This window comes from Phyllosticta capitalensis, assembly GCF_038381095.1.
Source record: "Phyllosticta capitalensis strain CBS 128856 chromosome Unknown BKA78scaffold_9, whole genome shotgun sequence".
In the NCBI taxonomy this organism is placed as follows: domain Eukaryota; kingdom Fungi; phylum Ascomycota; class Dothideomycetes; order Botryosphaeriales; family Phyllostictaceae; genus Phyllosticta; species Phyllosticta capitalensis.
In genome coordinates this window covers 225,836-247,457 of record NW_027117447.1, presented here as the reverse complement: position 1 = coordinate 247,457, position 21,622 = coordinate 225,836, and the positions used below count along the sequence as shown (strand labels likewise).

The window sequence follows — 21,622 nt, the reverse complement described above, 5'->3', positions numbered from 1 at the left end:
TTTGGCGTGCGTGCGAGCGAATTCGTGAAACACACGAATGAAGAACAAAAAAGGCCTCCGAATCCATCACAGGAGCCTCTTCACAATCAGGAGAAAGATTCGAAAAAGCAAGATTTAAGCAATGCGGGCTCAGCAACACGAGAAGAATGAAGATGCTTTCAATCGGCCGTCTCGTCATCATTTTGTTTTCTCGTCGAGTTGGTGACGGCTACTAGCCGCCTGGCGCGCCATTGTGCAGCTTGAGGTCCATCACATATTGCATGAGGGAGCCTGGTGTGGAGTTAGCTCGTGTAGTACGCCACTGAGGGGCAAATCAACTTACAATCTTCACACTTGACCAGCGCCTGCAACGCCTTGATGCGGCTGCGGAGCAGCTGGTTCTCGTCGGCCAACTGCCTCTTGTCCTTTTCCATTTGCTTGATGTAGGCCGTTGCGCTGGCCAGGACGACTGCCTTGCTGGGCTTGCTGGGAGTGGGCAAGTCCTCAATGTCGCCCCCTTCGCATCCGCGGGATGACTGCTGTAGCGCGGGCACGACTCTTCGCAGAGACTCGAGCTGCGTGTTCAAAGACTCGCGGTACTTGCGTTCGACCTGGTTGTGCGGCAAGCGGCGGCGTCCCTTGTTCTTGTTGTCTCCTTCGGTGGTGGGCTGCACGTTGGTCGTGTCCTCGGGCGAGTGCGAGCTGGGGCTGCTCTCATTCTTCAGCTGCGCCTGCGCCTGCTGCTGCGGTTCGGGGTCGGTTGCGGCAGAGCCGCTCTTGCTAAAGACGCGTCCCGAGGGGGCATCGCGGTTGGCGTCGCTCTCGCTGCGCTTCAGCTTTGGTCTCGACTGAATCTCGACGACACCCTCGGGCGATTCCTTCGATGGCAAGGGCTCGGAGCCAAGCAGATTTCCACTGTTCGGATCGAAGAGCGGCGCTTCGTCGGCGAAGAGGAAAGGCGCGCAGCCGCCGTTGCAAGTCGAGGGATTGGGCGGGGTGCCCTCCTTCTTGTGATTGGGGCAAAGTGGGGACGTCCAGCAGGCGGAGATGGAGTCGGCATTTGTGTTGCCGCTGCGGTTGCGCTTGGACGTGAGGTCCGTTTCCTCAAACTCATTGACCGTCTCCAGGGTGTTGACTGTCTGCTTTGACGATTGCCTCGACGGCTGGGAGTAGGTCAGGTCCTCGACGTAGGCCTGCGAGCGAGGGTCGGAGGGAAATGCCTTGGCGTAGTTTTGCTGAATGTCGACGAGCGAAGCCGTCGGCGGGCCTGGTCTCTGTCTCGACGACGAGGCGGTAGCAGTCGAGGTCATGGGAGGGTTGGCCATGGTGGAGCTGGCAGGCTCAAAACGAGCCATGCGAGAGGGGTCGGTCAGGTCGACTTGGGTAACATCGTTGTAGTTTTCGGGCGAGGATTCGGAAGTGGAGCCGGCGAGGGTGACGTTTCCGAGGGGCTCCAGGACGTCGAGGTCGCTGAGAAAGTAGTTGTTGGGGTCGTTGTAAAAGGCATCGGAAAAGTACGTCTCCTGGCCGGCAGTGTCGAATTGGGCAAAGTCGGGCGCTTGAGTAGTAGGCGGGGCGGAGGCGTGAGTGGCGGGAGCGGTTGAGGTGGTGCCAGGCTGATTTGATTGAGAGCTGGTCCTCGAGGGGAGGTTCCAGCGCTCGCCCTGAGGGTTGAGGGCATCGTCCGGGAGGAAAGAGTTGTTCCAGTTGAGGGCCATGGTGGTTGGATTGATGGTGAAGTGGACAGGCGGGCTCAGGCTGGAGGGAATGAATCAAAGGGCCCCGGCTGTGCGACGTGAGGGCTTAGGTAATCCGGGCCAAAGTTGGCAGCGTCGGCGGCGGGTGGTGAGAGCTGAGGTGATGGTAGTATCTCTTAGTTGTAGAGATGCGGAGGGATTGTGTGGCTCTGGGGGTCAAAGGTGAAGTGCATTCGAGCGCGACGGATTGATGAAAAGTTTAGTTTTGGATGCTAGGGCCGGCAGGTGTGGGATGGATGCGAGGTGGGATCCGCGGTTTGGAGATGGTGGAGTGCCCCTCCCTTTTGACCAAGGTACGTATGAGGAGTGTCTTGTGCCAGGGCAGCGCAGAGGACTGTAACTATCCGTAGATGCAGATGCAGAGGCTGTGGTACTGACGGTTAGTTAGCTACCTTCGTAGTGACAGAAAAGAGGCGCCCGGCCAAGGGGAGCAGAGCAGGGCATGGTTGAGTGCTCCTTGTAGATGGTCGACGACTTGATTCCCACACATCAGGCCACTTTTCTCGCCTACAGGCGCAGGCGCATGCTCGGTTTAGTCGGTGGTTCGATCGCATCGACAAAAGGTCAAAAAAGTCGCCCTCCCACGCAGCAAAGAGCCCGGCCACAAGCCCTGCTGCTCCTTGCCGTACAGAACTGCCCGTAGCCCTCTAGCAAAAAATTGTTGTTGTTGTTGTTGTTGTTGTCGTTACTGGCAGACCACCAAGAGCCGGCCGCGGCCTCTCCCGTGCCGGGCCCGCCAGCCACTGACTAGTGACTAGTTCTGTTTCACTCTCTTCGTCATCAGGCACCTCACCCTCACCCTCTCTACACCACTTGACTACTCTTAAAAGAGACTCTCTTCTTGTTGTCCTTATCTCCGCTGCCCACCACTCTGCGGGCGCCAGAAAAAATTGCTGTCCCAAACCCAAGCAGTCGGGCCCAGCAGCACCTCTGCACCTATGGCACAACCCGCCGCCGCCGCCGCCGTGCATTGCATGCAGCAACAGCCGCCTCGGGTGGCCCAAGGGCCGTCGTGTGTGTGCAGCTTTAGCCAAAGAAATGTGTCTATTTTTCCCTGCTGTCTCGCAGCTGCCCAGCGCTGGTGGCAAAAAAGCAGCTGGTCGAGTCCACACACACACATCGTTTTTCCCAATCTTACTACTACCTAGCCCCCTGTCTGCCTCCCGTAGGTTATTGCGGCGGCCATCATTCGGACCTCCGGCTTATAGGCACTAGTATGCCCTGAGTAGGTAGTGGCCGAGCAAAAGTAGCAAGTTAGGCGCACAAATAATGATGCGGCCAACAAAGATCGCCCTGCGGCCGGTCCCTTCTATATCCGTACGGGCGTAGATCTCGAGCCGGAGGGGGCGCGCGTTGTTGCCCGGCCGGTTGATCAACGGCTCCTGCGTCTCTCCCGCGCGCGGAGGTGCCTGGCTAAACCTCACTCGCCACTACACAGTGGGTGATGAAAGAAATTGCTAATCCAGGAATCTCTGTCGCCAAGTTAAAATACGTAGAGATGTGGAGTCCTTAGGCGCTTGATGCCTTCAATATAGAGAGAATTTTTCTCTTAATAAGTAGTCACAGGGAGCATTCAAGCGCTTGCGTCTGTGAAGGTGTGACGACTTGAAGCTGGGCCTGGATTGAATTTCTTTCCTTACCCACTGTGACTACTCAATGATGATTACTATTCCTAGGTTGGTCAATCGAAGAAAGGATCCAACACCACAGGACAAAAGCAAGAGAATATTGCTCAAGGGAAAGAGAGACTAGTCGACCAAGTCTCGCTCGGTGGATCCCGCTCTCCTCTCTCCTCTTTGTGTCTCTGTCTCTACCTATAGACACCACACCCACTAATGTCAGCCCAACTCTCCAACCATCCCCTCAAAGCAAAAGAAAGAAAGAAAAAAAAAAAGCAAAATAAAAACCCCCACGCCCTCACCGTCCTCGAGCCAGCAGCCAACAACAAAACTGAGACACACATGCCCATACATACAGTACACAGAGGTCTCAGCCTTGCCAACGCCACCGTGACCAACCAGTCAGCGTACGGCACCGCACCGCGCGTGCTGTGCTGTGCTGTGCTGTGCTTGCTGTGCTTGCTGTCCTACAAGTCCTACCTACCACGCACCACTGCGAAGTGCCAGCTAGCTTCCATCATCGTATATCGTCCATTGCACAGAATCTGAGCTGCAGAGCAGCTGGGTATGTATGTGGCGTGCTGCCTTCTGTCCGCCCGAGCGACGACTATTCAGCGGTGGACTGGCTCTGAGGAGTGGAGCTGTTTGGTGCGAGGGAGGTAGGTGGGTGGGTGGGCAGGTTGGTAGGTACGTACCTATGATTGGCTCTGACAACCATTGACTCCTGCAACATAATCCTTCTTATTCTCTGTTTACGACGACTGTCTCGAAGATTTTTTTTTCTTTTTTTTCTTTTTTTTTGAATCTGAGCCTTTGGCCCCTCTCTCGCTGTCTGACTGACAGAGCAGTGGGACAGCAACTACACACAGACTTTTGCGACTTGCAAAAAATTCGCAATGTATGCCTGGTTCTTGATAACCTCTAAACTTCTTGACATCAGCTCTTTGAAATGGTACATACGAAGCCAAAGTGAGCAAGCAGCACCTCACGCGCCAACCAACCCGCTTGCTTTCCTCTCCAACACACAGGCTCCATCATCTCAACTCCAAGGTTTTGAATCCTGATCTGTGATAGATCCAAGATGCCCCCCCCCCCCCCCCCCAAGTCTCTTCTGATTTGGTGTCTGTCTGGGGATCCAGGGAAGAAGGGATAAGAGGCTGAAGCGGCGGCGGCCCCTCCCGCAGCGGGAGGGTGGGAGGGACGGGTCACCGTGGACCAGAGAACGGACGGACGACGACGCCTCCCTCGCCATCCCCGCCAAGCTCCCTAGCTCCTGGACGGCTGCCGCTTCATCGCCATCATTGTCTAGGTCGTACAGTACATACTCGCCTCTCGCATCAAGTTGGCTGCCCAGCGAGGCAAGACACACACTCGACGTGAAATCATTGGGCTGGCTAAGGAGAGAGAGAGAACGATAGCAAACCCCCGACTCGCCACTCACTCCACAAGCCAAACACCAACTTCTCACACTCACTTTGATCCGTCGGGATACATGACCGGCAGCGCAGCGCAGCGGCTTCGGCTGTCTGTCTCAAGGTTGTGGATTGCCCGGCGCGTGCGTGTTTTGTGCCAGAGAGGTGCCGCAGCCCACGCTTTCGCCCAACCCGGCTCGGTTCGTCAGTCCAGAGCCTAGACCATGGTGGTGGCGGCCGGCGGGGCTGGGTGGGTCCCCCCTGTGGTGGTGGCTGCGGGCAGCGGGCATGGATGCCATTTGATGCGAGGCTTGCCTGGGATGCTGGCTGGCTGGCTGGCGGGGTGGCTGGCTGGCTAGCTAGGTATGTGGTTCAGCATGTTCGAGTAGAGCAGGGCAGGGTCGTGTAGAGTAGATAAAGCATGAAAGGACAAGGCAGAGCAGAGCAGAGCAGATGGTTTGAGATGCAGGAAGGATATAAAAATTACACATTAGACATTAGACATTAGATATTAGACATTAAACATGTAAATGGTAGAATGACAGCTTGACACATGCAGGAAAGCAAGCAAGCGCTATGCCTCATCCACATCCAACTTCCTCCCTCTTTCTTCTTGCTTCTCGCTTCTCGCTTCTTTCCATTTTCTTGTGTCGGACGTGGGAGAGCTTCCGTGTCCGCTCCGCTTGTCCAGACCGTCCGTCGCGTCGTGGACAGACACTGCGGCTCCCAAGACTAATGCCAACGCCAACGCCAGCTCCGACGCTGACACGACACGACAGGCGAGCCGCCCAACACGTTCGCTGCGTGGCATGGCGGGAGGCTCCATCATGGCGGATTGGGAGCGGTGCGCTCAATCGAAGCAGAGGCGGCGCGTGTGCGAACTGGCAAAGCACGCGCGACCATACGTACCGTAATCCAGCGCACGCACGCACCCAAAGCCGCACCTCATTTTCCTTTTTCGCCCATCCGGCTGCAATGATAGGGAGTGAATCGTGTTCCCTCGCTCTTCGGCCGGGGAAGAGGGAGAGGGAAAGAGGCTGCAGGGAGCCGAGAGATCTACCGGACGGGACGCGACGGAGCTAAGGCGATGCCTTTGGCCCAGGGAGCAGACTCGGCTCGGCTCTGGAGGGCGTGCGTGCGAGGCTTGCATCGGTGCCTCAAAAGGCGCGCTTCCAGAAAATGCATGCGCGGATCCTGGTAGATTTTCCGAGGCTTGACGGGAGGGAGGGACGGAGGGAGGGTCGCCGCATGTCGTGCGCGCGGATTGGGAGGTGCAGAATGGAAGCACCACCAACCGGCGAGACTGAGGCTGATGGGCCGGCTGGCTGACTGGTTGGTTGGTTCAATGGACGGTCGATTGGGCTGATGCCGCCGCCACCTCTTCACACCATGACGGCCAGGCCGTCGTGCTCAGCATCGACGGAGCTGCGGTCGCTAATCAACGACTTGGGCGTCTTCTTGACCGAGACAGCATTGGGCAGGATGGGGCGGTGGCAGAGCGGGCAGTACTCGTTCCAGCGGCAGAACCAGTCGTCGAGGCAGCCCTGGTGGAAGACGTGGTTGCAGTCGAGGGCGCGCACTTTTTCCTTGTCTTCAATCTGCTCGAGGCAAATCACACTGCAGGAACGGCGGCCGTCGTGTTAGTTTTGATGATGACGACGGCATGGCATAATGGAAGGACGAACCAGGTCATGATTTCCGACTTGTACTCGGGGTGCGCCTCCTCGTGTTTGGCGCACCACGTTTTGAAGGCCTGCGTCTTGCATGCGCGCTCGAGATTGAGCATGCGCCTTTTTTGGCCGTCCGTCTTGGAGCGCGAGCTTTGCGATTTGATTAGGCGAGGGAGGAAAAAGGCGGTTCTGCGCAACAATTGTCAGCATGAATGGGAAATTGAATGGAAGAGCTGGCACGCACGTGATGATCAATATCAAGAGGATGACGGCAAAGACGACGGGCAGCAGGATGGTGACAGCAGACGACGCATCTTTGCCCTTCTGGGATGTCTGGTCCGCCATGGCGAGAAATGTGGATTGGTGGGTTGGGGAAAAGAGGGGAGAGCTGGGGATGCAGAGGCTGCTTGGGCCAAGGGTTTGTCTTGCACACAAAAAAGGACTCGAGGACTGTTGGATAGGTACACAGTAGAAGAAACCGAATTGAATTTGTACACGCGGTACGTAGCCCACGTTGTCTGGCAGCCGTCGTCCTGGGGGCACAAGAGCCGAGTCTCACCTGAGCGTCTCCCGAGGGATGGTAGCGGCCAGAAGAGCCTCGACTACGCTGACCTGGTTCTCGACGGGAGATCCGGCAGCGCGGCAAGCAGCGCGCTCTTTGTTGCAGCGCCGTTTGAGCGAGGCACGCGATGGCATTGGCTTAGCCTGCAAAAAATTTGCGAGCGTGCCGCTGGCAGTGCTGCGCAGAGTGGATGCGGCACCGGTACAGCCTCCAGATAGGATCGTGGCGGAGGTGAAAAGTAGGTGCGGCTTCGGTCCAACAGTCATTGTCAAAATTCTCTGGTCAGTTGACGGCCATGTCCTCGACCATTTGGTTATCTCCTGACGGTGATCCAAGGCTTTTTCTGCACGTGTTTGACACGGCGTGTTCGACTTCGGCAGGGCGTATCGACGCGATCGGCTAGCTGTCCCTTTTCGGGAAGCCGAGCAATCAGGGTACAGGTATGCGGCGAAGCAACATGTGTCAGTGCTGATGGTTGCCAGATTTGCGGTCGAGAGCGGCGGTCGAGTGGTTGAGATGGAAAGATTTTCTGAGGTTGAGAACGGGACTTGGGATCTGGAGAGCGGGAGCGGAGCGCAACACCACCAGCTGAACCCGGCGAGCTCCAACGGCCGCTAACTTGAGCCATATTTAGCCCTCAACGACGACGACGACGACTTCTTCCTCTCCACCATCAATATCAACATCTCGCTCAATTGGTTACAGCCTCAGGAATTGCAAAGTGTCACACAAACTCTCCCTGACGATGCCAAAGGGCCGTTCCGCCGTTGCACCAAATCCTCTCCCGTCGCGCATGCAAATGCCCTTCACGGCCTGGTTCCACGACTCCTGCCGTCTTGCTCACCGGCTTTCTCCAACCATTGCACAAGCCTCGATTCCGGATCCTCCCCGTAAGAATGCCGAGCAAGCAGCGAGCCCTGCCCCCACGTCCACAACAGCCACCCCGTCTTCCCCGTTGTTCAGGTGCCCAGCTCAAACCTACGCCAATCATGTGGAGAAGGGCGTCTGGCAAGAACAATCATCTCAAGTCTCCAGCTTCTGCGGCCGTCAACTCCAGTCGTCTGTCTCTACTTAGGTTGAGCACCATCCGCTCGTCACCAACGTCACCCCACGCGCCGCTCGTGCGGTCCTCGCATTCGATACGACACAGCGCAGCAGCGTCCGTCATCATCATCGTCACACCTCCAACTTCTTTTACGCACCAAGGCACGAAGCTAGGTAAGATGGGCAGGTACAAGCCAGACTAGCCCTCTCTTTTACTCGCCTCGGTACGGTGCATGACATGCGTACGGTGCTGCCATGGCTCGGCCGACACGCTCCTCCTGCCTTGGCAACGGGCATCTTAGGGTACCCAAATACCTAGCAGTCGCACCGCCATTGTTGCGGTTGGTTGCGATCACAATCACGATTACGATTGCTCTCATGCCACGGATGGAATGGCGTCATCTCGTCCTCCTCCTCCTTCTTCTTCATCAGCACAAAGCCAAGTCTGCAGTGAGGAACAACAGGTAGGAATCCAAGTCCCGGCGCAGGAAGCCCTACCTACCTTACCACTTACCCACATGTCTCTCGAGTGCCGACTTCGTGGCATGGCCCATGGTTGGCTTCACCCGCTTGCTTGCTTGCTTGCTTGCTTGCTTGCCCGGCGAGTCACGCCGTCAGCCCTAGGTAGTGTACATGTAGGCAAAGTATGTAGGTAGGTGGCAAGAAACCAATTGGTGCCATCAATGCTCGAGCATCCATATCGCATCACATTCCGCACCGCTGCCGCCGCCGCTGTCCAGCGCGACTTTTGGCGCCGCCCGCCGCCCCCTTCAGCATCGTCACTACATGTATCGACTCCCGCTTCCTGCACATGATATGCGCGCGCTCCTAAGTCTTGTCGTGCCAATTGCACCGCTTGCTCACGGCTGCCGTGCTCTGCTCCACTGATGACTACGAGACTGCCTACCTACATGTACCCGGTCCCGACGACGTCCTTGAGAGTTGAGACCTACCACCATCCATCTCCTCCCTCTGGCCCGTCATCTTACCTCACCCTACCTCCCTTGGCCTCTTTGTTCGCTCTCCTCGATCCCTCCTCAACCATGTCGATGCCAATGCCAATGTCGATGCCGCGCCTCGCCCTGTCGTGCCTCCGGTCAGGACCCGTCCGTCCGTCCGTCGTGCGTGCCCTGCCCTGCCCTGCCCTTCCCTACTCATGTCAGACACGCATGCGCGCATGCATCAAGTCTTTCTCTCTCGGCTCTCCCTTTCAGCGAGTGAGTGAGGTCGGCCGATCGCTCGCGTCCTTGACTGCCATGCTGTCGAGCTGTTGGCTGACCTGCCGCTCAAAAGCCTCAGCCAACGCCAACGCCAAAGCCAACGCCACCAGTCATCGATCAGGGACAGCGGGCAGGTGTGAACGACGACGTCGCCATCGCAATGGAACACATACATACCTAGGCACACGCATGCCTGTCGTGTGCAGAAATGGGCGCCGCCGCTCGCACCACAGTGGCATCTTTAGGTTTTCTTCCGCAAGCCGCGATGCAAACGATTGCGCTTTTCGTGGCTGGAGTGCATGAGGAGGACGTGTCTAGACGTGTTTCGTGCCGTCAGCTACCTTGTGCCGAGACCCCGATTCTTGGACGAGACCGGGAGCGTGTTCGTCGTCTTGTTGCGAAGACGCCGTTGATGTCTGCTGTAGGAGCACGCCCACACTGCCAGCAGCCAGTCGGTCGGTCTGTCGTGGCGTGGCGTGGTTGCTTGCTGGTTGGTGAGCGAGGAGGAGGGAAAGAGAGAAGAAAGATCATGCAAGATCGAAGGCATGCTTTCGAGTCGGGTGGGGCCTCGGGGCAACGAGAAGAGGTGAGCGGGCAAGGTGGTGGACAGGATACAAGGGATGGGCAATGGGCCTGGGTGGTCGTCGTTTGTGGCTGCGGTGGTTGTTGAGATGTGCGGTAGACAGAGGACCTGAAGATGGCCGACGAGCAGGCGCGCCAATCTGCATCCGTTGCTGGCAAAGCTTTTGAGCAGAGAGATTGGAGCTAGACAGCAAGCCACGCTCGCTTTGCCCAACTGCTCCAACGCCCACTCAGACCGCTGGCCATGAAGAGGCATTTGGTGCTAGGAGAACTAAGCATCCTCACTTGCTCGGGTCATCCCCACGAATTGCGTTGACAAGGCGTCGCCGCATCCAAGTCTGCCCGAAACTTGAAGCCGGGCTCTTCAGCAGTCATGTTCGCTTTCCTGATTGTGTTCTCAACTCGAGCTGATTGGATGACTGCTAGATTGCCTGGCCACGAAGGCCCGCCTCGTGGGGTTAACAAGCAGTCTCATCGACGGAGGTTGTCCTCGGTCGTAGGAGTGCCTCATTCGAGACGTGGAGGACAGCCTTGGCATAGTGTACGCGGTCGTTTTGGATAATGGTCCTCTCAATCAGAAACACTGCCCAGGACAGCATGTCCACTTTTCTTGGCACCCGTTTCCAATCCTTTCAAATAAGTGTATTATGTCGAGTCCGTGTGCTCCAAGTGCGGATTCTCCTGCCAAACAACCCATGAGTCGTCGTGTCGTTGCTCATTTTGTCTTTCTCGTCGCCGTTGAATTCGTGGTGGGTGTTGCTGCGGAGCTAGTGGATATTCGGAGTCAGGAGCCTTCTTTGGGTAGTTGTGGGTCCAGTCCAGATCGGGGGTTGGTACAGCGGTTGGCAGACGAGCCGAGCCCACAGGGTACCTGCGCCAGGCCTTTCTTTCTTGCGGAGTGCGGAGGGTGCTTTGGCAAAGTGTCAGTCGGTAAAGTGAATAGAGCTCGAATTTCGGAGGGCTGTTGACAATGCCAGTCTCCAGAGAGTCCCTCACCTGTTCAAACAATGCATGCCTTTGGCGGAGTAGACAACCTGAGAGTGCCGGCGACATTTTCGAGCCGAGGAATCGCGTGGATATAGAGCGGCTTTCGAACTTATGGTGAGTGGTGATTTAGGAAGGAGTGAGGTCGTGTTTGAGATAACAAGTCTGCCTCTGTCGTCAATGTCCCTGCGTCATGATGCCCTGCCCGCGGATCTGGTTCATCGCCCGATTGCCCTGGTGTCTTCGATCGCCGGCTAGATCATCGAGCGATGGAGATCCGGACAGGGAACACCATGATAAGAGAGGCGCATGGTCGCAAATCCGGGGCGGCGGTGTATTCTTCAGGGTCTGCTCGCCTTTGATACGACGTGACGGCCCGGTCCGGCCATTGTTGGGCAGCCTTAAAGTTCAAGAGAAGTGTCTCCACGATTTGGGTCGACGCGAAGCCAGTCGAGTCAGTGCCAGAGTCACCATGATGTCGTAATTTTTGTGCGCCACCACAGCTGCGAGGCCGACTCACGAGGTCGCGAGAGGCCCAACCAGCTCTGTGTACAGCACACCACTTGTATTTAGGAAATTCGGTCTCGTGGGACGAAGGTAAAGCAAGGAAGCAAATTCATCATTGTAATCCAAGAGCAGACTCTCATTTCTTTCTAGAGAAGTTGGTGTTCATTTGAGGACTCGCATCAAAACAAGGAAATAGGCGCAAGAGGTCGAACGAGGTTCTGGGACTCGTTTCCGTTAGTAGTATCCTTTGAACTTTGCGTGTCGGGGTGAGAGAAAGCCACTTACAGCAGAAAAAATGGGTGAAGAGTCGCCCTCGCCAGAGTAATCGGAATCGAATGATACCGTAAGACGGCACGCCGCGTATTGCACTGAGGTGTCGCGCGCTTTCGCGCACACACAATCTTCGCATTGACTCCCATAGGGGTGCAGACATAGCATACAACACCCGAAGGCATCGTAGCCGGCTAGCCCTGGTATTTCTGATGCCAAATGCAAGCGTGATTTCACGCCAGGCCCTCACGGGCAGCAGCCAGAGCGCCCTTCACACGAGGATCCGGACGGTGGCGAGGTGCAGTTGAAGATTACTCCGAATTTCTCATTTGCAAGATGGGACAGCTGAGGCGAGGCTCAGAGTCTGGTGTGAGCAAAGAAACGCGGCATTGGCGAGGGCGACTCTTGGAGGAAAAAGAAGAGAGTTGCGCAGTGGACGATGGAATTTTTAGAGTAGGTGCAGGCCATGACTCAGCAGCATTCTGCCACCGCTATCTTAATCGGGAATAGCTGCTGTCGTTCTGCCACCGCCTTGGCCCAGTTCTGCGGAGGCCGAGACTTCCGGGTGCTTCGGCAGCGGGCCGATTACATGGGAAGGCGCTAGGCCCCGCTCGAGTGTGGCTGCCAAACTTGACCACAGTCGACTCCTTCGCAATGCACAATCAATCCTTCGACTGATAGATTGAAACGGCGCAGACCTTCATGGCTTTTCAGGCCCGCGACCATCGACACTCTCCCATCGCCGCCACTGCCGCCAATGGAATCCTCGCCTGGACGCAGTTCTGCATGTGTTGTTATCCGAGACGCAAACTCCGTGCTAGCAGCAAGATCGCCGATGGAATGCTGTCACCGACAAATCCATGACTACTGCACCTAAATATGATATCATTCATACGCCTTCAATTGCACCAAGAGCTTGGAACGGGTCAAAGGCCGACGCACTTGAGCGTTTGTCGACAGACGCCGTGTAGGGGTTCCTGTTGGCGAGTCACGCCAGATGTGTGGATTTGAGAGAGTCAAACGCCTCGACCCTTTTTCATATCTGAAAATCAAGCTGCTCTCGTTTTCGTGCTGCTGTTGACGTGCAGAGATTGCGCCTATCTCATGCATGCAATGACCTGTCCGAAACAGGCCATCAGCAACCACGTGGAGCGACTCCGCAACGGCTCACCGCTGAAGCCACAGGCGGCCTGCTAGCTTGTCTTTGAGCAGACAACCTATGCTGTACTAACAGGAACGCTGACATGCAGTCGTTCTCCTACAGGTTCCCTCAATGCAAGAACATTGGCTCGCTTTGCGTCCTTGCTGTGCCTCTTCTTGCAGAATCAGTACGTCAGTATTCTGTCAGTGTCAGACATCATAACTCGTAATACTCAATCATTCATGGTAGCAATGTGATAGGGATTATTGACAGTCCGAACAGGAAACTTCTCCTTTATTTGTTGCTTCGAAACATGAGTTCGGCACCCGCGCCAGCCTACCATAAGCCCGCATTAAAGTCATGGTGTCGGGCATCTCACAGCAACAAGCCTAGTGAAGCTGACTTTCCAGGAACATTCCTTATCCAGGAACCCGCATGATGCTGTCAGGGACCTGATGAATCCTTTGGAAATCAGACCACGCGAAGAGGGCAATTGTCATGTACCTGGTCGAGCTTACGGGTCTTCCCAAATATCTGCTCCAATCTGGTCTAGCTGCAAGAGCTTCTTTAGAAACACTCAACTAGGTGTTTGATCCACCTACGACAGCCACTGTCCGAGCAGTCGGCCCTGATGAACCTGCGCCGAGTCCGTGATCGATGCAGCCTGGAAAGTGGTACGAGTTCCCGCCACCCTGGGAAGTGGCTGCACGTGTCGCCAAAACCAAGCCTTCCACATCCCCATGGCGCTTTGACCTGACCCTCGACCCCTGACAAGCAACACCACAATTCAAAGGCAATTCTAGCCGCACGCCAACAGACGGAACAAAGCCTCAGACTTTCACTCGTTGTGATAGCATTGGAATCTTTTCGAAACCACCAGCCAACCTGACGCACTTTGACAGTGAAGTGTTGCCATTCGCACGAAGCGGCGGGGGCCGCGATCTTGGTAATCCGCCACCATGGTTTGCCTTGATGGATTCCAACGGCTTTGCCTAGCCTAGAACGACGCGCAACGCGAGGATTGCAGCCACCAGCCATGTGCGTGGGGAATTCCCAGGGTGTAGATGGAAGCCCATCGCGTGGTTCTCCGGAGGGCTTCCCAGGAGCCCCGGTTGGAGGCCATTGTCGGCGCCGAGACGAGCTCTGTCGCCCAAACCGGAGCATGCTTCCCAAAAATGGACCAATCGGTATTTTCGGGGGCTTCGAATAGGATTGGGGCCTCGTTTCCTGTGGTTAAAGAATTGGAGCTGCAGGGTTCCTATGGCCTCAGCGGCTGACCTGGTCCGTGCTTAGCCGGCAGATCTCAAAGCCAAACGCATCGGACTTTGATACTGCAGATCTGACTTTTGGAGCAAAATCCCATGTTGCGACAGATCAAGAATCCCATCGCCGATTACTCTGTCGGTCCAATTCTCACAAAATGCCATCCGAGTTCTCGATCAGACGATCAGGGCTCGAAAGGGTCGCTGCCGTCTCAGCCTCCGCTTCTTGCATATAAAACGCCTTTTCCAACCCCTCCTGCTTCGACAACATCTCAACGCCCTTCACCCACCCCTTTTCAACCCAAATCCCTTCGCGAGAGCTTCAAGATTGTCCCGTTTCTCGTCCACCATCAATCACTCTCCCGTTCACTCCAGCTGCCATGTACCACCACCATCACCAACCTTCTTACAATCCTTACGCCGCTCCTAACCCACCTCAGTACGCCTCGCAGTATGGGGGCACATGGCAGCCTGAGCCAATGCAACCAAATGGTTCCATGAATGCCGAACACTTTTCTTCCGGCTTTCAACGCAGCGCGTCGTACGGGCCTCAATTCCAACCATACCAGCCGTACACCCACCCGCAAAGCGTGCCGCAGCAACAACCACAATACCATCACCATGGTCGTAGCACCGGCTCCGCCGTCCCGCCTCCGTTCCAACGGCACGACAGCCACCAAGACGCCAGCTGGTACGGCAGCAGCCGGAGTGCTCGACGCACATCGGTGCAACAGCGCTGGGATGACTACATCAACAGCGATGAATGTACAGACACGCTGCAAGGTGGTAACTGCCCCGTTTCTCTTGTCCACCTGCCCACGGCGTCTGTTTAGCCAAACAGCATGTGGAGAAAGCCAAAAGCCAACACACTGGATCAGCGACGGCCACTCCTCTCCTATCCTGAGCCAAAGCCGTGTGTTTAAAAAAGTCCGCTGACACGGTCCCATATTTCCTCTTGTAGCCGACCCAACCTACATCAACCAAGTCACCGCGGAGCTTGAGGCGCGCGCCGTCTCCGACGAGCGGCTGAACCGCCAACACCAGAGGGAGGCCTCGCAGCCTCCGACCCCCGGCTGCGGTCCCGGCGCTTCACCCGACTTTTTGGCTGCGCAGAACGCCGAGCGCGAGCGCCGCCTCAAGTGGGCGCAGGACATGATCATCAACAACCCGGTTCTGTGCGCCGAGGTCTACTTTGCCATGAGCAAGCCGGCCGTGTCATCGCCTTCGGCGGCCAGTCCTGGGGGTGTGGACGCAGCGACGGGCGGTGGACGGAGTCCCGGGACGGCGAGCACGCCCGGCAGTCGGACTTCGTCGTACAGCAACAGCCCGACGTGAGCTGCAGGAGAAGGCGGAGCGAGACGACGAGCGAGACGACGACGGAGCAGGAGCGCGTGGAGACATGCGAGAGCGAGGTGGAAGAGAGAAAAACTTCGCCGAAGCGTGGAGGTGAGGCGAGATCCTGACCAGGTATCGAAGCGAAAGGCTTCCAGAAGAACGCACATCGATTTCTTTCCTCATCGCCGCCCCATTGCTCACCGCCACACGCCACGTGCCTCGGCCAGCCTATGCGCGGGGTCGGGCAGCGGAGTGCAAGAGCGACGGCGGCAAAAGCGTCTAGACCGGCGGACGTGACCGCCAGACGACATCGTCGGTCACTGTGGCGATTTCACGGTGATCTCATGGCACCATTGTTCATCCCCATCATTTCCTTCAAGGCAACAAGACCTGCGGGCTCTCCGTTCTGTATTTTTCGTTTTGGGGCACACAACAACAGCACATGGCAATCATTTCATTCAAGCCAACAGACGTCATCTTTGGAGCTTTCGATTGACTTTGTTTGTTCCTTGTCGCTCGCGTTTCGAGAAACACAATGCGCTCAACTTGTTTGTAATCCTGTCGCTTCCTCTTCTTCATCTTGCCCTTTCCTCTTCCTTTTCATTTTCTTCGCCATGAGTGTTTTCAGACAGACGTGTGGTAGGGCATCTCAGGTATTAGCCTCACCCACTTCTTCTTCATGTTGGCGACATCATGAGATATAAGACTACTAGCATATCGCATGGCACACCAGGTATTCATAAGCGAATTGCAGCGACGGTAGCAAATATGGCAGCTATCCAGGTAGTGGCAGTAGCGCGGCGTGCATTTCGAGTCCAGGTATCTTGAAAATAGAAATGAGACGTCGGTTTACTCAGTTATGAATAGCCACAAGTGCACGTGAAGTGGAAGAGAGGAGGCAGTAGCAGCCAAGGCTTTTACGCCTAGCTATCACATGAGCAGCAGCAGCAGCAGCAGCAGTCATAGTAGGTACCTCCCCAATTTAGTAAGTTTTCAGGGGTTGCCGGCTTAGCCAGCCACTTTACCAACAGTGCACGCATTGGCTAGCTAGCCATCCAGGTGAGACAAGAGACGAGCGAGGTACCATGCATACCTAGCAATGGTAGCAGTACCTACTACCCGCCCACCTATACAAGGGTTGGCGAAGCAGAGGAGCAGCAGCAGCAGTAGCAGGTCATAAAAATGACGGGCAAAATTTTTCATAGTCTACATAGAAACGACTTCTCATCTGGATAAAGCTACTCAAGTCTACATAAAGATGAATTCTCAACTCTGGGTAAAGGCACAAGGCACTACTACTACTGTATAATGACGGAATAAGGATGCTTCATTACAAAGTGCTGCTCAATTTCCTTCCCCCCTCCCCCTGGCAATGTCATCCCGCCGTCCTCCTCACTCACTTACTTGACGACTCATTTGAAGTATACGGAGGCGCATATGTTTGGAGCCAGGCCATGTGCATTGATTGCATCAAAGCTCGTTCCATCAAAGTCCATGGCGAGGGAAAAGAAAGAGCGTGAGGTGGACGGGTTGACGACAGAGAAGAAAATCTTGTCTGCATAGTCGCCTGGTTGAAAAAGAAGCCGGTATGTCAGTAGGAAGTAACCAAGGCTTTGGTTCTTCGGATATAGTTGGATGGTAAAAAGGAAGAAATTGGTGTCGGAGATGGCCATATAGGGCGCGTGGTCAAACTAACACCTGTTAATCTGAAGTATAGTCTTTACGAATTAAAATGCCCAGGAAGTTATGGCGGACAAGTAACATGTTGAGGTCTTATGAGCTCCTGCCAGAGCAATGCTCTCCCTTGTACTCCGTCATTATTGGATCCGCCGCGTAGCCTGCCGTTTCTCATCCTGTCTGGAGAGTGGTGCTGATCAACATGCTGAGGCGATGCCGAGAGCCGTCTGTGCAGCTGGAAAGGCCAGCGCAGTGAAATGTATTGTTGCAAAGTCGCGATCGCGGTTGGCTTTGTGGGTCATCAAGTGCTAAAGAGACAGAAATCGCTGCTCGACGTCTATCAACAGACTGAAAAACTGAAGAATCAGTCACTCTCGTAAATGTTCCTTCAAATTATTCCTGTTAGATTCTCTGTGGAACACGCTCCTATGGCATTTAGATGCATTGCTTCCATGAAAAGCGAAGCGCAAGGCTTCAAGTTGTCTTTCAGGGGCTCAGGGGCACGCGAAGTGATCACGAGCAGCGCTTTCGGCGAGCCATCCTCCCTGCTGCCTACTTTCTCGCTCCCTCCATTATTGAAGTAACTGGCCTTAGCCCATGCTTTACTTCTCCATCAGGTGCGGCGATGACGAAATTGACGGGGGCGTCCGTCCGTTGGCTTGCTTACACGGCAGCTTACAGGTACACCGCCCTCGCATCCTGCGCGCGAGGAGGCAGCGGCGCGTTCCGAGCGGGCTGGTTGTGTGGTGCAGTGTGGCTTGAGTGGAGACTGGAGACTGGAGAGTTGAGAGTGATGCGATCGAAGGGGAGTTTTAAAGCTTCTGGTCCTTAGGAGACGGCGAGTGTTCTCTCTCCTAGAGGATGTTGACAAAGCATTCGAGCACTTAGCCTTGGGTGTGTGATGACTTGGGACCATGCGAAGATTGAGTTTCTTTCGTTGCCCACTATGGCCCGTCTGCTGGATATCCTTTGCCTCTATAGGTACTGCCATGTTGACAGAGCCCCCACCACGTGGCCAGCAGCGCCCCTCACAGCCCAGCCTCGCCTCGCCTCAACACACACGCGCACTGCAAGGCTGTCTGCACGAGATGTGCGCCGTGCAGCAGTGGGGTGGCTGCGACACGATACCGGTGAGGAGCAAGCAAGACGTAGATGTACGCGTGGATGGTAGGCTCGAAGTTGGACTGACGTGGTAAGCTGCGATGGACAGGCTGAGTGCGAGGAGAGAAAAGAAAAGAAAAGAAAAGAAAAGAAAAGAAAAGGAGAGGATAGGACCTGAGAGGAGAAAGGATGGATGGGCGGCGTCGCGTTGGAAAGTAGGCGGCAGCTTAGCAATCCAGGCGCAGGTTGTCGCTCGTGTGCGAAGGTAGGTAGGTGGGAGGCGCATGGTCACACGTGAAGTGGCAGCGGCTGTGGCGTGCGAGACGAGAGACCGTGGGAGATGGAATTTGCGGTTTTGCCATTGGAGAAGGCTCTGGGGTGTGCTCGAGGTTTTGACCGATCTCTTGCTGCCTCCATTTCTTTGGCTTTCTGCGTCGTTAGTGGTATCTCTTCTTTGAACCGCTTCCCAGTGTTTCTTCTTCTTTCTCCTGTCATCGTCGTCCTTTTGTCTTTATTTTGCATACATCAGGATCCTTCCACAAAGAGTGCTGACAGGTGGATACGAGCCCGCGCCCACCTCGCTGCCTGATTGATAGATGCTTTTGCCAGCAAATCTCGATTCAGATCTTTCAACTTGCGTTGCCACACGTAAAGGCTTCACCAACGGCAGATCATCTGCATGCATCCTTTCTCCCAGACCACAGATGGTCAGCACGCCAGCAATCAAGCTTAAAACACTTTGTAGGCCATCTTACCCCTTTTTCATCCCCACAACCTGCGAGTTCAGGGGCAGTCTGACAGGCTGACGCACCACGACAGCAAATGATGGAGGGTTGAGGCAGTGATGAAGATTAGATGGGGCGCAGACAGCACGAGGGCAGTTGACTCGGGTCGACATGCGCGTTGCGTGTCACCGTGGCGTGCGGTGTGGCGGGTTGAGACCGGTGGCCTAACTCAGATCGTTGGCGAACGAGTCTGCTGGTTCAGCGTTGGGCGAGGAGACGATTGGCTCCCAAGGCTCGACGGTATGAAAACCATCGATGGACGAGGAGACAAAGAGATCGGTTCAAAGGAACATAATGCTCGTGTTGGAAAGTCGATTTTGTGCAAAGTGAACTGCTTTTCTACATGAAGGATATACAAAGATCAACTCATGACAACGATGCGCCGCAGCCATTCAAATTACAGCAAAAACACAATAGTCTTTACAAGAATTACCGATAATACCGACCCCCAAACGCCATCCGTCCAGTCCAGTCGCACGAAATTGCCGCTTGCATCAATCACCCAAAGAAATCAACGCCGCGTCTGCGAATGGGCTCGAGCGTGGTATTGGTCACCTTGCTTTGCGAGTCGGCCGTGATCAGCGCGCCCGAAGGGTTGCGCTCGAACTGGTGGCAGCTCGCCGTGTCTTGCAGGTTCTGCGACCCGGCGCAGTTGCCGCTCGGCGTGATGTTGTCTTTGCGGCACGCGTCGAGGTGGTCGGATGGGATCTGTAGGCCTTGGAGCTGCTGCGGCGCTTCAATCATGACGGCTGCCATGCCCGCTGATAGATGCCATTCCAGGTGGCAGTCTGTGCGCGCGCGCTTTGTGAGTGCCTGGGACGTGGATGAATGGGAGAGGGAACTTACGGAAGAGCCAGACGCCTGGGTTGTCGGCGCGGAAGCGGATGGCGACACTGCCGGCCGGCGCGACGTTGACCGTATCGCGGCGCATAGGATTCGACGAATAGACGGCCGTCTTCTCGTCAAAGGCGCCATCGGAGCGCGCAACGACTTGGAACGTGTGGCCATGCAGATGCATCGGGTGGCCGACGCCGCCAATGTCGATTGCGGTGCGCGCCTCGCTGTTGACAATGAGTTCGACGATGCTGCCGGGCTGCAGGACGTGGCCGTTGACTTGGCCGTAGATGGCCGGGTCCGAGGCCGACTGGCCGGTCGTGAGGGCCGTGTAGAGCGAGGGCGTTTTGGGGCTGATGTAGGGGTCGTCGCCCAGGGTGATGCTGTGCAATTGTTGGCCCGAGACAGTCAACTGGAGATGTACCACACTTACCGGCTTCCGACATAGCGGTAGTACTGCTGGATAGAGTCAAGGGTAATCGTTTGATCTACAGGCTCGAGAATACGTTCTCCCGTCGTTGGTTGCAGCGTAAAGTCGTCACCGGCGAGAGACTGGTCTAGGGTGAAATCGCGAGGAGCAGAACTGTTTCCGTTGTAGCTCAAGATGCCGGTGTTTTGGAGTCCAATGATTGCCTGTTGCGTGTTGAAGGCATAGCTTCCCGAACCGTTGTCCTTGCCCGTAATGACAATGTCGTATCTTTGGCCAGGAGTGATTTTGATGACCTTCCAGGTCGTAGGTTTTACTGTCGAAAATTAGATGAGATCTTCACACGCATGAGTGGATCTTACCTGGCACACCGTCGATGGCAACCACTTGAAAGTCGTGCTGGTCTGCTCAGGTTAGCGTTGTGCAACAAGAAGGACTAGGCATCTCGTACTAATTTGGAAGTAATAAAATGCAAGCGCTCCCATGTTAATCAAACGAACGTAAACCTTTTCCCTGGGCTTGATGTTGATAATCGAGGGCTTTGTGGTGTCATTCGTCAGAGAAGACACCGGCCTTGGCATGATTCCCTGTCGATTCTGGACTCCCAGGTATCCTTTCAAGAGCGTCGGTACTTGGTCGTGGTACCTGAAATAGTCAGCATTAAATCACCAAGGACTTCCAAAGTTCTCACAAGTCTGAAACAGTCAGAATGACTTCTTGGTCTGCTCCAGACTGGGCCTTGGGCGAGTCAGGGCTGTTATCGTGGACGATCATGGGCGCCCTCAGCCCGTCGGGATATTGGCCCTTTTCATGGCTATGGTACCAGTAGGTGCCCGCGGGGTATGCTGTGAATTCGTATCGAAAGGTCGATCCTGGGGGAATGCCGCACTGGGTAATGGATCCAGCACCATCCATCTGGCTGGTGCCCCTTTGGTACATTCCATGCCAGTGGAGGCCGGTCGTCTCATTGCCCAGGGAGTTGCGAACGTTTGCAACAATCGTGTCGTTAACCTCTGCTTCGAGTACCGGAGGTGGCCATTGTCCATTGATACCGATGAAGGGACGCGAGTAACCGTCTGGACTGGCGTTGACCCAAGTTATATCCCAGTCGACCGTCACGGTCTTGGACAAGCCAAGGGCGGCGAAGCCAAGAAGTGGAAGTAATGAGTACATTTGAGAAGATTTTGAACAAGGAAGGAAAGGACGAAAACGAACGATGGCAAGAACAGCGGGACATTTTGGACCAAGTTGGCTTTTATTAAAAAAATGCTCAGAGCTTTCGATAAGGGCCCCGGCAGCACGGCACGCCGTCCATACATTGCTCGAGTGGATCTGCTAATCAGGGCAGGCGGTCGCCGCTCAGCCATGGGCTGGTCATGGGAAAGAAAGTCGTCAGATGCAAGACTCATGATCAAGCACCAAAAGTCGAAGGAGCTGGAAAAATCCTCCGACCA

General features: G+C 55.5%; 7 protein-coding genes across 7 annotated transcripts; 3 read left to right on the top strand and 4 right to left on the bottom strand.

The window, feature by feature from the left end:
* Nucleotides 1-211: 211 nt before the first annotated feature.
* BKA78DRAFT_355250 (uncharacterized protein) lies at nt 212-1,697 on the bottom strand (the record flags this gene model as incomplete). Its single annotated transcript, XM_066891873.1, has 2 exons — nt 212-270; nt 323-1,697. 2 exons carry the CDS (start codon nt 1,695-1,697, stop codon nt 212-214), a joined length of 1,434 nt encoding a protein of 477 aa, XP_066740943.1.
* Nucleotides 1,698-5,823: 4,126 nt separating this feature from the next.
* On the bottom strand, nt 5,824-7,281 carry BKA78DRAFT_345856 (uncharacterized protein; the record flags this gene model as incomplete). The annotated part of the gene is made up of 5 exons (XM_066890508.1): nt 6,997-7,281; nt 6,682-6,840; nt 6,453-6,626; nt 6,156-6,384; nt 5,824-6,096 (listed from the first exon to the last, which is right to left on the bottom strand). The coding sequence occupies exons 1-5, from the start codon at nt 7,263-7,265 to the stop codon at nt 5,824-5,826; spliced, it is 1,104 nt and encodes a 367-aa protein (XP_066740942.1). The 5' UTR covers nt 7,266-7,281.
* Nucleotides 7,282-13,115: 5,834 nt separating this feature from the next.
* On the bottom strand, nt 13,116-14,181 carry BKA78DRAFT_321315 (uncharacterized protein). Its single transcript, XM_066889016.1, has 2 exons — nt 13,266-14,181; nt 13,116-13,209 (listed from the first exon to the last, which is right to left on the bottom strand). Exon 1 carries the CDS (start codon nt 13,909-13,911, stop codon nt 13,315-13,317), a length of 597 nt encoding a protein of 198 aa, XP_066740941.1. The 5' UTR covers nt 13,912-14,181; the 3' UTR covers nt 13,116-13,209; nt 13,266-13,314.
* A 208-nt stretch (nt 14,182-14,389) lies between these two features.
* Nucleotides 14,390-15,344, top strand: BKA78DRAFT_355248 (uncharacterized protein; the record flags this gene model as incomplete). The annotated part of the gene is made up of 2 exons (XM_066891872.1): nt 14,390-14,774; nt 14,971-15,344. 2 exons carry the CDS (start codon nt 14,390-14,392, stop codon nt 15,342-15,344), a joined length of 759 nt encoding a protein of 252 aa, XP_066740940.1.
* Nucleotides 15,345-15,371: 27 nt separating this feature from the next.
* Nucleotides 15,372-16,219, top strand: BKA78DRAFT_182581 (uncharacterized protein). Its single transcript, XM_066883441.1, has one exon. It carries the CDS (start codon nt 15,575-15,577, stop codon nt 16,046-16,048), a length of 474 nt encoding a protein of 157 aa, XP_066740939.1. The 5' UTR covers nt 15,372-15,574; the 3' UTR covers nt 16,049-16,219.
* Nucleotides 16,220-18,460: 2,241 nt separating this feature from the next.
* Nucleotides 18,461-18,964, top strand: BKA78DRAFT_321311 (uncharacterized protein; the record flags this gene model as incomplete). The annotated part of the gene is made up of 2 exons (XM_066889015.1): nt 18,461-18,808; nt 18,878-18,964. A coding segment is annotated over one exon (251 nt), but the record flags the coding sequence as incomplete, so codon positions are not given.
* A 202-nt stretch (nt 18,965-19,166) lies between these two features.
* BKA78DRAFT_182600 (conidial pigment biosynthesis oxidase Abr1/brown 1) lies at nt 19,167-21,442 on the bottom strand. The gene is made up of 6 exons (XM_066883442.1): nt 20,860-21,442; nt 20,620-20,813; nt 20,531-20,572; nt 20,175-20,484; nt 19,754-20,124; nt 19,167-19,695 (listed from the first exon to the last, which is right to left on the bottom strand). The coding sequence occupies exons 1-6, from the start codon at nt 21,339-21,341 to the stop codon at nt 19,406-19,408; spliced, it is 1,689 nt and encodes a 562-aa protein (XP_066740937.1). The 5' UTR covers nt 21,342-21,442; the 3' UTR covers nt 19,167-19,405.
* Nucleotides 21,443-21,622: the final 180 nt, after the last annotated feature.

What these genes read in the sequence shown, in the direction of transcription:
- BKA78DRAFT_321315 (XM_066889016.1), bottom strand. Translation starts at nt 13,911, where the DNA reads ATGCTCCGGTTTGGGCGACAGAGCTCGTCTCGGCGCCGACAATGGCCT.
- BKA78DRAFT_182581 (XM_066883441.1), top strand. Translation starts at nt 15,575, where the DNA reads ATGCGCGGGGTCGGGCAGCGGAGTGCAAGAGCGACGGCGGCAAAAGCG.
- BKA78DRAFT_182600 (XM_066883442.1), bottom strand. Translation starts at nt 21,341, where the DNA reads ATGTACTCATTACTTCCACTTCTTGGCTTCGCCGCCCTTGGCTTGTCC. An exon ending in ATTTTATTACTTCCAAATTA is followed by an intron (nt 20,573 to 20,619) that starts GTACGAGATGCC and finishes TAACCTGAGCAG; the next exon opens with ACCAGCACGACTTTCAAGTG. An exon ending in TACCGCTATGTCGGAAGCCG is followed by an intron (nt 20,125 to 20,174) that starts GTAAGTGTGGTA and finishes ACAATTGCACAG; the next exon opens with CATCACCCTGGGCGACGACC.